The 15,119-nt window shown below is 40.1% G+C and overlaps 1 protein-coding gene across 9 annotated transcripts in view; it reads left to right on the forward strand.

Moving 5' to 3' along the window:
- pot1 (protection of telomeres 1 homolog) overlaps positions 1–15,119 on the forward strand; it is a 297,679-nt gene that overhangs the window by 13,000 nt on the left and 269,560 nt on the right. For 4 of the 9 annotated variants that reach the window (XM_048607978.1, XM_048607974.1, XM_048607977.1 and 1 more), the window contains one exon: positions 9,263–9,319. The exons of 3 other annotated variants lie outside the window; for them this stretch is intronic. Coding sequence is in view for 2 of the 6 variants with exons in the window: in XM_048607974.1 (XP_048463931.1) it covers positions 9,263–9,319 (57 nt within the window). In the remaining 4 variants the exon portion in view is untranslated. The remainder of the gene's footprint in view (positions 1–9,262; positions 9,320–15,119) is intronic. 2 more of the 9 variants (XM_048607979.1, XM_048607981.1) reach the window with 1 other exon arrangement.

A 15,119-nucleotide genomic window follows, 5' to 3' on the forward strand; every position in this document is an offset into this window, starting at 1 on the left:
TAAAGTAATAATTTTGGCTGCAGATTATTTTAATTTGTCTGGAGAATGTGCATAAATTAATTGTAGGTAAATAGCCAGCTGTCGGTGAGAAAGTTTCCTTTATTATTTAAATGTGATGATATTGAAGGTTATTTTTAAAGTTGTATAATTGACACTCGGGGGACTGAGAAAATCGCAGCAGGTGAGATTTGTTTCAGAATGCTGTTTTGTTGACAATGGAGTTTTATAACACTTTCTCACTTGAATAGATCACTCCCATAGTTTTCTCTTTGATCTTATTGAGACCAAGGGAAATAGAGAAATAAAAATTTAATCCTTGTTTTGTTTTTGATAGTTTCATCACTAGAATAAAAGTTAGGTTAAATTGTTCACAAATTTGAATAAAACCTGAGAACATGAGAGGATGTGTCTCAAGAGACTGGATGAGTTGAGAGTGGCATTTGCAGTTTTTTTTAGCCGTGTTCTGTGATCCAAGCCCTTTGCATTGTCAGGGACTGTCACTTCTGTGGTCAACACTCTGGTCTTGCGTGAAAAATCGCCAAGAACTCCTGCCCCTTCATTAATTTTAAATCTGTGATTCTTCAGACAAAATTACCAAATATTGTCAAGTTACTGAGCAGTTTGTTCCTGTAACTTGGCTGAGGAATAATACTGTGGCAACTTGACTGGGTATTGTCTTTGGACTAGTAATTTAAATGATGCTGTGGGCCCTGGGTTCATATCCCCTGAAGGCAGCTGGTGGAATTTAAATTCAGTTCTTAAAGTACGGAGTTGATGACAATGAAACTTATTGATTGGTGCAAGAACCCGTCTATTTCAGTAATTTCCTTCAGGGAGGAAAATCTGACATCCTTTTTGTGATTCCAGACCTACAGCAATAAAGTTGACTGTTAACTGCCCTCTGAAATGCCCTAGCAAGCTATTCAGTTCACAAACTATTCATTCAACAGTGACACCATCGTCTCATGAAAAAATAAAGAGAAAATAGAACATAAATACTGGATGACTTGTAAATTTTGGAAAGTCATTGAAAAATAGGTTGATTCAGGACAGGGAATTGTGGAGAAGACAATGGGCCAAGAGACAGCCTTCGGATGTGATTATGATGAAGGAGCAAAGTGGTGAAGTTTGAACCATTTTAGTCATGTTTGGTTTCGCTGGCTTTCTCTGAGGAGATCCTACTTGAATGCTTGCTGCTTGTGCTTCTATGACTAATGCAAAGAAGTGGTGCTAAAGATTATCCTTGACATATCCTGAAGAAGGAGTGAGGCATTGAAAGCTTGTGTTTTCAAATAAACCTGTTGGACTATAACCTGGTGTTGTGTGATTTCTGACCTTGTCCACCCCTGTCCAACACCGGCACCTCCACATCATGGAAGGATATACTCAATTAGTTGAGGTCAGATTATTGGATTTTAACCCAGTTCTTTACTCTAGTCTGCACCCAGGGTGAGAGGTGAGGCAGAGGTAACACTACTGCTGCTGCAGTATTATAAAATGTTGAACAATGTTGCCATTTGAAGCATTTCTCCCAACAGTTTTGTGTTTTGTGCGAAATAGGGACATGGGTTAAGACGCACAGTGGACAGCGCCTTTCACTTTGTCATGTGGAATTGGCTTCATAGTAGCATTCTCACCTTCTAAGCCAAAAGAGATAGAAATTCCCTCAGTGAGGGTGGTGCTAATCAATTTTGTCACTGTTCTGAGCATCCTGCTTGCTGAGTGTTATTTGTACCATCCAACGTTTAATTAGCTAGTAACTTGACCACTTGACATCTTTTGTGTTTACCACATATTGCGTCTGTCAAGTGTTCTCAAAGGCAAAATGAGAGAACTTCGTAAGACAAGGCCAGATACAAATTGTGAAGATTTTTTTTGTTGGATTGGTAATGAGTGAAGAGTTGTGGTAATGAATGGATGCATTTAATTCACTAACTGTAATAAATTTGGTCATAATGCAAAAGTGATGGTTGTGCTGTGCTTCTCTGTGCCACTAAGTCAACTTGCTTGATTTAAACAAAATAATTTGGAGCTTCTCTCTTACATTCTGACCTTCTGAGTCTGGTGACAGCCATCCAAGGCGATGTTCTTTTTAAGCCTTGTCTAGTGGTGTGCATTTACATCCCTATTTATTTTTCCTGTGGTCAGATGCTGTGTGAAGAGACAGCATAAAATAACTCCTGCCTGAGCAGTCAGCACCAGGCAGTACACAATACGTTGGGACTGAGATGTTTATCCATCACATCCAAGATGGGTACTGAATTGTTTCTTGTGTAAGAAAACAAAGAGGAGTGGATGATGGAATTAAAAAAAAAACAAAGTTGCCAGAGAAACTCTGCAGCTCTGGCAGCATTTGTAGAGAGAATTATTTCTCGAATTCAATCTTTATGGAAACTAATTAATTGTCTTATTCTTTAGCATGCTCGCTACAACCAGTCTTTAAAAGTAAAACCTTAGGGTATAATTTGCTTTATAAGTTCAACATTTAAATGTAATTCTTTTCCAAATCTTTTCAGCATTCTTCACTATTTTTCAGGAGAAACATGACACTGATAATTCAGTTTATGGGATGCCATCTTTTGGATGGAACCTTTCTGCTCTTGTTAATGGTTTGATTATGGAAAAGATTGGTTTTTAATCTTAGATGGGAACACTGGGTTCTTTTTGTTGCTGTAAACTTTTAACAAGTTAAATTGAGCGGCACAGTGGCTCAGTGGTTAGCACTGCTGCCTCACAGCGCCAGGGATCCAGGTTCAATTCCACCCTCGGGCGACTGTCTGTGTGGAGTTTGCACATTCTCCCCGTGTCTGCGTGGGTTTCCTCCGGGTGCTCCAGTTTCCTCCCACAGTCACAAAGATGTGCAGGTTAGGTGGCTTGGCCATGCTAAATTGCCCATGGTGTTCAGGGATGTGTAGATTAGGTGGGTTATAGGGGGATGGGTCTGGGTGGGATGCTCAGTGTGGACTTGTTGGGCCGAAGGGCCTGTTTCCACACTGTAGGGATTCCATGATTCTATGGGGATAATACTGCACAAGTCAGATCCCAGAATGAAACCTGGTTTGATAGACATTTAAATTTTGCAGTTGATTGCTTTGGTGGTTTGCCACTGAGCATGTGCACATATGAGGCTACACATGCTCTCTAACAACAGGACGTAAGCTTATTACACAAAAACCAAAGCTACATATATAACACATGACAGTTTTTTTGAAAGAGCATAAAATTCAACCTGTTTACCAGCATTATCCTTGATTTAAAAACTCACATCCCAGCGAAATATCACACCTGCCTCAACTCGTCAATTTCTTTATTACTCTTTGCAATTCTCCTCGGGTTGCTGAAATAGTTTTTTGCAACTTCTTTCGCAGTCTGAAGCATGAATGCTCTTTTCAGTTCTGGTGGCCTAAACCTGTTTTGAGTTTGGAGAACTTTAAACCCTAAATACAGCAAAATTTTTATTTAACAGCACCTATGGGACCAGGAGTTTGCCAGTTGATCAAATATTCCAGATAATCAAAAGGACCATGTAATCAATGTGAAAACACACACTAAATAATAGAAATGTAATGCAAGGGTATGCACATCCCTGTTATACTTCATTTACAGCATAAATCACTTAAATAATAATACAACCTTGTCTTAATAACAAAGAGCCTTCTCACTTGCACCCTCTACTGATTACTCAAATGTCGCAATAGATCGTGGTATTCGAGGAGAAATTGAATCAATTGTTGATGTTTTGTGTGGCCATTTGATTGAACAACAAGTACATTTACTTTGAGGTAAGTTATTTAAGAACTATAATAATTGGACAGAGTAATACAGTAAACTTCCCGGTATTTTAGCTGTATAATTTTTGCCTGTTTATGGAGAGTACTGTTTCACAAGGTCCTGGTTAAAACAAAGTTTGCTGTACTCCCTCACCCTGGATGTTTCACAGACCAAAACCACCTCTGCCAGGGTGACTGATTCCCTGAACTTAAACTTTGAGCCTTCTGCTTCGCAGTCGAAATTAAATTAGTGGCCCAGATCTGTTTTCTCTGCCTGTCATAAACTCAGCAATATAAACGTTTCATTTATTCATATCACAGGTGTCTGACCAGGCACATCACTGAAGTTTCCATCTGGAAATGATGCATTTAGATCACTGTTCCAAATGTCATTCTGACCTTTTTTTAAAAGAAAAAAAGTATCTTCACTGAACAGACCAAAATCCATCTGCCTCTATTTTAAAATTCAAATCCCAAAATACCTGTAATAAATTATATTTGCTTTATCAAAATACAGAGGTGTTGGGGATTGTTTGAACAAGAACTGGGATCATGCTGGAAGAGTATTTAGGAGACAGAAATCTATAAGGATGCATCCTGAGTATAAACCTACCATCAAGAAACAGTGGTATGTTGTGCTTTACCATTTTGGTTTCAATTCAATTTAGCATTTCAGTATTAGTATGGAATTCCTGAGCATGTGTTTGAGGGAGTTCCTGACAGTACGTGAACGTTTGGAGGGAGTTCCTGACAGTACGTGAACGTTTGTAGGCAGTTCCTGGCACAGTCATTGGTTGGAGATGATGTACACTAGAGGCTAATTGCTTTGAGCCAGAGTCCAGGCATACACTTTCTAGTCAAAGTTTTATTTGAATCAACCACACATCATGAAACCTTCTAACCTTCAGGCCGACTTTTCTTTATAGATCTTTCAGTACAATTGACTAATTAGTTCACAAATCCTGTTTGCCTTTTTACCTTTGACTCCCAGGTATTTAGAATCTTACTGAAACAGTTCAAACCTAACAGTAGGGAGTCCTGAGTGTGTGTCAGGACTTGCAATGAGTTTCCAACAAATATCACGGACGACCAATGGAGGCGTTAATTAAGTCAGCAATGAGTGTTGATGAGGGTCAGTACAGAGCACATGCAGGTCAGTATGGAGTGCAGTGTAGGTCAGCAAGGAGTGTTGATGGGGGTCTGTATGGAGCACAATGCAGTTCTGCACATATCACTGCAGTGCTGTGTATGAGGTGTTGAGGAAGCTGACGTGGAGCTCTGAGTTAGTCACCACAAAGTACGAAGGGCATTGGAATGGACTGCTTTGGGTGCTGTTGTCGAGTATAGGGGTGTTGGTCAGCCGAGCATGCTGTTGGCATTGACCAGCAGAAGATTCCTGACTGCCTTACCGTTCTGATAGAGTGACGTGAGCTTTAATGTCAGGGCGAATGTGAGGGAGGAGTTCTGAGAGTGATCGATTAAACAGTAAGCAATTTGTTTACTTTACTGATAATATCTCCGCAATTTTACTTTTGAGATGTTAATAAACAAACAAATTCTGAAGTCCAGGGGGTGTTAGCATTAGGATATGAGTTGTCACTGCTTATGGATTTAGGTGACAGCGAGACTATCCTGGGTTTCTGTATTCAGCCACTCAGGGTCTGTGTTATTAACCTGGGGTGGGCGTTAGAGACCCTCTGACAGATGAGGGAATGGAGGCGTTTCTGGGTTCATTTGCCTGTTCCTGAGGTGGTGCTGTATTGGATGTGCCACCTTCAGAATGTAATGTTATGCTGAAGCCTATCTGTCCCTTCAACTAGAAGTAGAAGATTTCATGCCACTATTGAAGGAAGAAGTGTGTTCTGGTCACCATTTTCTCCTCAACCAACTTCACAAATCATCAGATCATTGTCACGTTGCTTTTGTGGGACCTTGCTATGTGAAAACACATACTAACAGATTCAAGAACAGCTTCTTCCCATTGTTATCAGCCTTATGAACGGACCTCCCATCTATTAGAGTTGATCTTGCTCTGCACCTTCTCTGTAGCTGTAACATTATATCCTGCATTCTGTTTTATTATCCTGATGTACTTATGTAAGGTATGATTTGTCTGGTTAGTGCGCAAAAGCATACTTTTTACTGTATCTCAGTACATGTGACAATAATAAATCAAATCAAGTTGGTTCCTGCATTTTCTACGTTACAGCAGTGGCTACACTTCAAAAATACTCCACTGGCACTCTGCAGACTTGCTGAGGTTATAAATGGCACCATCTAAATGTGACTTTTTTTAATTAAACTAGGAGAGAAATTGTACCTGTCAGCTATAGTTACAGGAAACCTCCCTGAATGAAATGGCGAAGTGTGTCTTTGCTATTGTAATGTGACAATGCTATGGTTTTAAGAGCTGTATTTGGTCCTATTTTTAATGAAGAAAGGTTGAGACAGAGGTACCGAATGGTATGTTCCAAGCCAATAAAGTAAACAGCTTGAGAGGCCTTGGGGTTTTTTTCAAGTTGGAACAGTAGAAGCAGTATAAAGGGGTGAAGCCAACACAGAACCAGGGTTTTATTTTAACTTCCAGTAGCTGTTGGGGTTTGGAAGCTGCTATACATCTCTCCCTGCTACAGCAAACCGCACGAGTTCTCTCTTTCTAGCTGTCGCTGTCTGTCTGTCTGTCTGAGTTTGTTCTTTATGTGCTTTTCTCCTAGACTGTAGAATCACATGTGAGACAATCTATTTTACTGAATGTGCTTTTGCCAAGAGTGTGTTTATAGGATGTTACTATATTGGAACAGTTGCTGTTTTAGTAGTTAAATAATCTAATATTCTGTTAACTTTTTCCAATACAGTTAGGTTATTCCAATTCTTCTTTCTTTTGTTTGTACTTTAACTACAGTGTAAGACATAGTGTGTTTTGCTTAAAGCCTGGTAATTTGACGAATCAACTTGCAGCCAGAACACAGCCTTGCCTTACCTTTAAAAATAAGAAAAAGATGGGGTCGAGCTGGTCCATAACAGCAGACTATAAATTTGCTGCTGTAAAGTAGTTCAATAAATCAAAGCAAAATAACTCCAGGCTCCTTTTATGTGGCCAGAGTGGATTATTTTTATATCAATCAGTCAGGTGTGCAAGCTTATCTTGATTTTCCAGTTCCTAGCTACTGTCTGTGCCATGTTTCAAATGAAAGAGGAATGAAGAATGTGACAATGAAAGTAGTGTTTGATGGAGAGCAGCCTGGTGTAACACTCCTTGTTGCGTAATGAGTAAGTGACCAGTCGTGTCGTGCAGATTCTTCAAAGAAACCAATCTGCCGTGAAGGTCTAATGCAACAGTGGGACATTAGCATTGCTGTTGAGCATTAGAGAATCAGAGTGGCAAGATGCTAGTACACAAAGTATCATGGGATAGCAAATAAGAGTAGTACAAGCAAATAGGTACTAAATGCTTATTCATCCTTTTCATGAGCAAAATAGGCTTAAAATTAAACGCGGGAGGAAAAAAAAGTGAAGTTATTGATGTTCTAATGTTGGGAATGTGACACATGCTTCTAGTCTGGTCTTCCAAACAGCAATAAGTTCAGTAACCAGTTTGTGACTTTATAATAATGGTTGAAGGTTGGCCAGGACACTTGGAGAACTCTCTGCCATTCTTCAGCCATGTAATGCAGGCTGATTTCTGGGTAGGATTATAGAAGTGCAGTACCTTCAGTGGTGCTGCCATTCGGATGCAAGTAAACATGAGGATCAGTCTGCTTGAGAGAACATTAAATATTCTGTAGCCTATTTAGTAATTTATCTCTTTACTGTTTGAGGGCCCGTGCTGTCAGGAAATTTATCCACTTCATTTTTCTAAATGACAAAAGTGACTCTGCTTCAAAATACTTAAATGTCTGGGAAGGGCTTTGGGACATCTTGAGGAAAAGTATCTCATAAACAAACGTCCTTGTAATTTTTATGAATGTCCTTCTGTCATGCCTGAGCAGCAAAACAACTAGCAATTATTAAAATTAATAACCAAATAAAGATAAAAATTATGTTCATAATTGAACTTAAACAAAATTTGCCAGTAGTTCTCAGGTTAAAAGTGGTGTTCCATAGGTCTGCAATGTCTATTTCAATTGTGAAGAGGGCGTTCACAACCATGCTGCGCTATTCAGTCTTTCTCTCAAGTGAATTCACTGTAATTCCTCTTTGTGTCTTCCTCTATTGTCATAATGCTGCTTGCATCCACTGGAACTAGCCTTTTATGATCTGCAACTTGCAGGAGCTGAAGAAGAGTCTTTTTCTCCCCCTCCCCGTACAGACTAGCATGTAGTGCAGTGTTGTACTGGAGTGGGAATTGACCCATATCAGGCTGACTAATATCGTTTTGTTGCTGAGGACTGCTGCTACTCTATGGGACAGCTTATAACTCGGCTTCGGAGTGCAGCATTGTATGAGCAACTGAACCCGATATTGTTTAGTAAATAAAACGGAATCTGTCTTTTTTTTTGCTGTTTCTCCAAGTCAAAGCAGCGCTTTGGATCATCTTGCTATTTGACTTTGAGAAACACTTCAGTCTAAGAACAGAAGCAATTCTACCCGGTTACAGTGGCAACACCAAATGTTGGAAATTGATTTAACTCTGTTCCTGATTCTTTAATTTCATTAACCTTTTTAACTAACAGCATTTTTTTTTCTTTTGACTTTGTCTTAAACTTATTTCTGTTCTTGTTGATTTTGCGTTTTCTTTCCTTAGCACTTTTTGTCAGTTTTGAACTTGTCTAGATGAGAAATTTATAAAAGCTCTCTACAGCCAATGCGAAACTACAGCAGCTATTGAGCTAAATAAAAGGGGTCTTTAATTGCACTGTCACCTGAGGAACACATCAGGTGGGAGGAGCAATGCTTGCCATTCATTTTGATCCTTGGTAATCTGTATCTTTGGTTTATATCCACTGGCAATCTCACTTGAACAAAAGTTAACCTCCAGTCTTGAAAGCACCAATTGTCTCAGCATCCTTTAGGCTGAGAGCGTTTGAGATTCTTACTAAACTTTGGATGAGCAAGGGTTCCATCTTCAATGTTGTACACTTAAAATAGTTTCTCAGCTGCTAAATCAAATCTTTTTAATGCTTTAAACCCTTCAATCTTCTACCATCAAGGGAATGACAGTTAAATTCATGCAATATGTCTCCATAGTTATTTTTTATCTGGTTTTTCAACTCTAATTCATAATTCTACACTGTTGTTGTAAAATGCACAAAATAACTTTGGACAGGAGGACTGCGTTCTTATTGATACGTTTCAACTTGGTTCAGCAAAAGAAAAATGTTCTAAATCTCCATGTACCATTAATTCAAACCATCTGGTGCCACTGCTAAAGACACTGATTGTATTACGGTGGCCGAGTGATATGCCACCGTTTTGTTTTTACGATAGAACGTTGTGCTGTTGATCGGAGCTGTCTTTCATCTTTTCCTAACTTTTATTCACAACTATTTCAGATAGTTTCATCCAGTGATTTCCTGCACACCATCTTCAACCCATCCTCACCAAGAGGGGTAAGTTTTACAGTATTTCCTGTATATTTGAGCATCTGTCAGTGGGCTTCATTTTCTTACTGTTAATCTTCCTGCCTGCTCTGAAATAGGTTTTCCTCTGCTTCAACTTCATCAAGAAATGTCCCCTTCAGGACACCAAACCCGTTGCCCTTTGGAAGAGCAGAGCTGTTTCATTGCAGCTGCAATATGATGCCATCGACCTGGTAATGTGAAAATTTGCCCAGTCTGCCCTGTCCTCAGAAACATGACAAATCCAGCCTGGCCATTTACTGCCCAATTGGTCTACTGTCCACCATCAGCAAGGAGTTGGAAGACATCTTTGACAAGGCTGTAAAGCAGCTCTTCCTCAATAATAACCTGCTCTCTGAAGCTCGGATTGGGTTCCATTAGGCCTACTCAGCTGCTGATCTCATTTCTTGGCCTGCGGTAGAAACTTATGGAAAATAGGTGCAGGAGTAGGCCATTCAGCCCTTCAAGCCTGCACCACCATTCAATACAATCGTGGCTGATCGTGTAATCTCGATATCACATTCCCGCCCTCTCCCCATTCCCCTTGATCCCTTTGGCCGCAAGGGCCACATTCAGCTCCCTCTTGAACATATGTAATGTACTGGCCCCAAAAGCTTCCTGTGGGAGAGAGTTCCACAGGTTTGCAACTCTGAATGAAAAAATTCTTCCTCATCTCAGTCTTGATAGCTTACCCCTTATTCTTAGACTGGGACCCCTTGTTCTGGACTTCCCCAACATTGGGAACATTCTTCCCGCATCTAGCCTGTCCGGTCCCATCAGGATTTTCTGTTTCTATGAGATCCCCACTCGTTCTTCTAAATTCCAGTGAGTACAATCCCAGTCAATCTAGTCTTTCCTCATATGCCAGTCCTGCCATCCCAGGAATTAGTCTGGTGAACCTTCATTGGACTCCCTCAATAGCATGAACGTCCTTTCTCAGACTAGGAGACCAAACCTGCACACAATACTCAAGGTGTGGCCTCACTAAGGCCCTGTATAACAGCAGCAAGACATCTCTACTCAAATCCTCTCGCTATGAAGGCCAGCATACCATTAGTTTTCCTCACTGCTTGCTGCACCTGCATGCCAACCTTCAGCAACTGTTCCACCATAACACCCAGGTCTCGTTGCACCTCACCTTTTCCTAAACTGTCACCCTTCAGATAATAATCTGCCTTCCTGCTTTTGTGACCAAAGTGGATAACCTCTCATTTATCCACATTATGTTGCATTTACCAAGTATTTGCCCACTTAGCCAGCATGTCCAAGTCATCCTGCAGCCTCTTAGCATCTTCCTCACGACATGCACTGCCACCCAGCTTAGTGTCATCTGCAAATTTGGAGATATGGCATTCAATTCCTTCATCCAAACACAAGAGCCGAATTTGAGAGGAGAATTGAAGTTCATGACATTGAGGCACCATTTGACCAAAGTGACATCAAAGAGCCTGAGCAAAACTAGAGTCAATAGAAATTAGGAGGAAAGCTCTCAGCTGGTGGAGACATATCTAGCACAACGGAAAATGGATGTATTTACTGGAGATCAATCATTTTATTCTTAGGGCATCTTGACAGCAGTCTCTGAAAGTTGAGTCCTATGTTCAACTGTCTTCAGCTTCTTCATTAATGGCCTTCCCTTCTTCATAAAGTCAGAAACGGGGAGAAGTGCACCTGTGAATCAAAACCCATTTCCCTTACACCAATATTAAAGATTGTCAAGTTTGTGACAATTTGTGCTCCCTGCTGGGAACTAGATTGAGTCTGCCCAGACCAAGATAATGGAGAGCCAGCACGTAGAGGAAACTTTCATCAACAACAAGAATGACAACTTGCATTGACATAGTGCCTCTAAATTAGGGAAATGTCGCAAAATGCAGCGTGGATTAAATTTTAGATCAGACTTTGGACCTGCTGTATCACAAATCCTTTTGCTTGCATTTCCATCAACCCGACCCTGTTTTCTATAATTGTTTCCTAACTTGCGTTCATTTTTAAAAAAATTTAATTTCATGTTTATCTTTATTTCTGTCTTGCAGACTTAATGCTTGTTGCCATTCCTTTAACTGCCTTCTGTATGTTGCTTTTTATGAGGCGATTTCTTGTTTCTTCTCCAGGCTCCTGATTGATTTTCATACTGGTGCTTGCAGACAGATTGAAAATGGTGTAGGTTTGAGTTTTGTGTGGGAAGTCAGTCACACTTTTCAGTAATGTTCAATGTTGCCCTCGAGATACTACAGTTGCACCTTCAGTCTGAGTGACAGTGGCTTCCTACATGTGGCCAAAGCTTTCTGTACAACCATGTTCACTGTCTGGATTTAGATGGCAATCCATGTTGATGTAAATTTGCATAGTTTATGGAGAAAACTATCAGTTAGTCACATGTATGTGAAGGAACAAAAAGATTGCCTGGCATGTTATCAGCTACGAGAGTAAGGGAAGTTTAAACTGGAATTAAAGGGTGTGTGGTAATAGGCATATGTTTTCTGGTTTTTTTTTTGTCAGCTTATTACCATGAGTTAGCAATGACTAGCACTCTCCTACAACACTAGAGCAGCTCTAGGATGCTAGACTGGAAACTTCAAGCATATTCAACCTTTGGAAATCATGGACAATCAAGAAAAGGAGGTGATGCAGTACAGTTAATAAAGGATGACATCTGCACATTGTTGGAAGGAGGTTTAAAATTGAAAGTTCAAGAAATTCAGCGGGTCTGGCAGCATCTGTGGAGAGAGAGCCAGAGCTAACATTTTGCATCTGGCTCTGAAGAAGTGTCGTACTTGACTCGAAACGTTAACTCTGTTTCTCTCTCCATGGATGCTGCCAGACCTGCTGAGTTTCTCCAGCATTCACTGTGCTTGTTTCTGAATTCCAGCATCTGTAGTATTTTGCCTTTTATATGAACAAATATGCATAAATGAAACTTGATGTTTACTGAGGGTGCCAGGTGTCGTTACTCTACTTCTTACTGAACAATGGTCCCTTCTTTCCATGATTGTTGCATATCGTAGGCATTCGTAAGAAAGTACAGCATTTGGGCTTGATGCAGAACCATGGTGACAGGACACCACTACGCCCAGAGCAAGAGTGTGATTTACGTTTGTTTTTAACAGTACCTTGATGAGAATGATCCTGCTTTAGCATTCAAGCGTGTTCTGATTTCTTATCGTTTGTTACAAAATACAGACATTGATTGTACGTGCCCTGTATGTTTCAGCAGAATGCGGTTTGTTTGCGCAATTAAGATATGAGCTGAATATAGCTCTGCTGAGTACCAAATACCAGTGCGCTCATTAAAAAAAAATTCTAAAGAATTGAGTTTCCTTTCGGTTGAGTTAAATCAAAATTGTGGATTAGATGAGAATTTCTCTTCTTAATTACAAAGGCAGATGAAATAATGAAGAATCTTCCTACACATCGTTGACCCCTTCAGCAAGGCTAATTAATTGTAGACAGTGAAACATATCATTTTGAATAAAATTAGTCTGTCACTACCTGAGCCTATTGTTATCCTAGGAAAAAGGATTCATCAATTGTTTTTGAATAGTTTCATTCATTAATTGGAGACGATGTATATCCTATACTGGTGCCTCACAGAAACGTTCAGATGCTGAAAAATCTATTTTTTAACACTCTTCCTGAAAACTCACCCTAGTTCCTGAGTAAATCTGGCTTCTTCACAAGGTTTCAGTTAAGATCCAAGTTGTTTTTCGATTGTATTGCTTTTTAATATGTTTGCGCTCTGGAGTAGTTTACATCTTTCCTGGTTTGACCTTGGGTGAAACATCCTTCTCAGCTCAGAGATTTAAAACGCCAACTTGATTGATAGCGGCACTGACAAAGGATCTGAACATTTGGACTGAATTTCAAAGCCTCCCTATCATAAGCTAAATTGACACTTCTGTCAGAGAGGATGCTGCTTTGTAGGTATTGTCCTTCAGGTGAGATGTGAAATGAGATCTTTTCTGTCTTTTCATTTGCATGTGCAGGTCCCCTGCTAACACAATAGCAGCAAATATTCAGCCTCTGGATAAGAGACCTACCCAAGCAAATACCACACACAATATTAAAACAGGTTATAAGATCATTTGTAGAATTTCATTAGTAAAAAGAATCTGCCTTTGCATGATAACTGGGCATGCGTTCTTAATTATTTTAGGCGGTAATTTGAGAAAATTTGAGGCTGTGAAAGGTGCTTCAGTATTTTTAGTCATCTCAATTGTTGGCTTCTCAAAAGTCAGATGTTTCCTGCATTGACCTGGTGCTCTCAGTAAAAACAACCCATTTCTCAGGCCACCTTCTCTGGACCCATGGTAAGGGCTCATAATGTTAAACCTGGTGATTACAAAGTTCAGATAATGTGGGGAAAAAAAATCTATTGGGAACAGCTGAATTGAAGATGGTCATGTTGCAGTGCTATTGGAATAAGTGACTACCTATTTAAGTGCAGGAAGGATTGCAGGAAGGTCACTTTGTTCCAGTGACCTATCACTTCTTGCTTACTGGCATAACAAATATTCTTCCATTTGTTTTAGATATCTCTGAGGATTCTTTAAATGGAGGAAATGACCTGATGCATTTCCACAATAGATTAAAATAGATGTACAATTACTTTTTGGAATGGGAAAGGACAGGGAATTTACAATGGAGCAAGATGTGCAGGCACTGTGATTGCAGCTGTGATTCACTTTCTATTATCCAGCACTTCGGAGAAGTTGTATAGTTTTTATCAACATAGCGAGCTGATTACCCAAGTAATTTTCTGATCCAATGGAAGGTCAGCACAAAATTTATGTAAACAAAATTCAAAGTATGTTCTGTGGCGAGTGTGGCTGGGGTAGGCTTAATTGCAGTATCTGGACATGCCGGCGCATTGCAGAGAGTGTGATTGTAGTATCTGGAGATGCCGATGCTGCTTGGCCTGCTGTGTTCGTCCAGCTCTACACCGTGTTATCTCAAAGTATGTTTTGTTTGTTTGAATTTCTCTTGCCATCTAGATAGTCTGTGCTATTGACAGCCAATGTTCTAAAACTAGTATTCACTTGTATCTAACTGCTGATCTGAGGCTTCTTTGGAATGAGAGTTGGTACCATCCTAGTCACTGATAATGTGCCGACATCAGTGTGTCTGGGAAAAGGAGGTGAATGCTATCTTTAATTTTACTGAAACCACACTTGGTAGTCATCTTTGTTTAGTTGCTGTCATTTACTATACCTTTTGTGAGTGTTTTCATCTTGGTTTCATTCACTGGTGAAAGTGATACAGTGCTGGTGTCTGGGTTAAACTCTGTGCTGTACATAATTCCATGTTAAAACTCAGCTCTACTCATTGGTTGCTGAGCTCTTGGCTGGTATCTTTAGCTGGTTGGTTCCTGTGGCTACATTCAATGCTATGTGTCTGTTGGTTGATGCAGGAAGATAGGAATGGCGTTGACCACTCAGCCTCTCAATCCGGTTCTGCTTGCGTTCATAAGAACATATTCTTGAGTAGTTTGTAGCTCGGGTTGTGGATGCTGTGGTTGGTTGGCATGCCGAGCTGGTGCATTAGTTTGCAGATGTTTCATTACCCTGTTGGCTAACATCATCAGTGCATCCTCCGATGAAGCGTTGTTGTATTTTCCCACTTGTTATTTAAACTCTGGGGTCCGTTGAGGTAATCAACTCCATTTCCAGTTTTTCTTTGCAGTGGATTTTTCTTTACAGACCATAAAAAGACCAAGAGAAATGGAAGCAGAAGAAAGCCATTCAGTCCATTGAGTCTGCTGTGCCATTCTCTGAGATCACATCTGATATGT

Source organism: Rhincodon typus, chromosome 18 (assembly GCF_021869965.1).
Source record: "Rhincodon typus isolate 14 chromosome 18, sRhiTyp1.1, whole genome shotgun sequence".
In the NCBI taxonomy this organism is placed as follows: Eukaryota; Metazoa; Chordata; class Chondrichthyes; order Orectolobiformes; family Rhincodontidae; genus Rhincodon; species Rhincodon typus.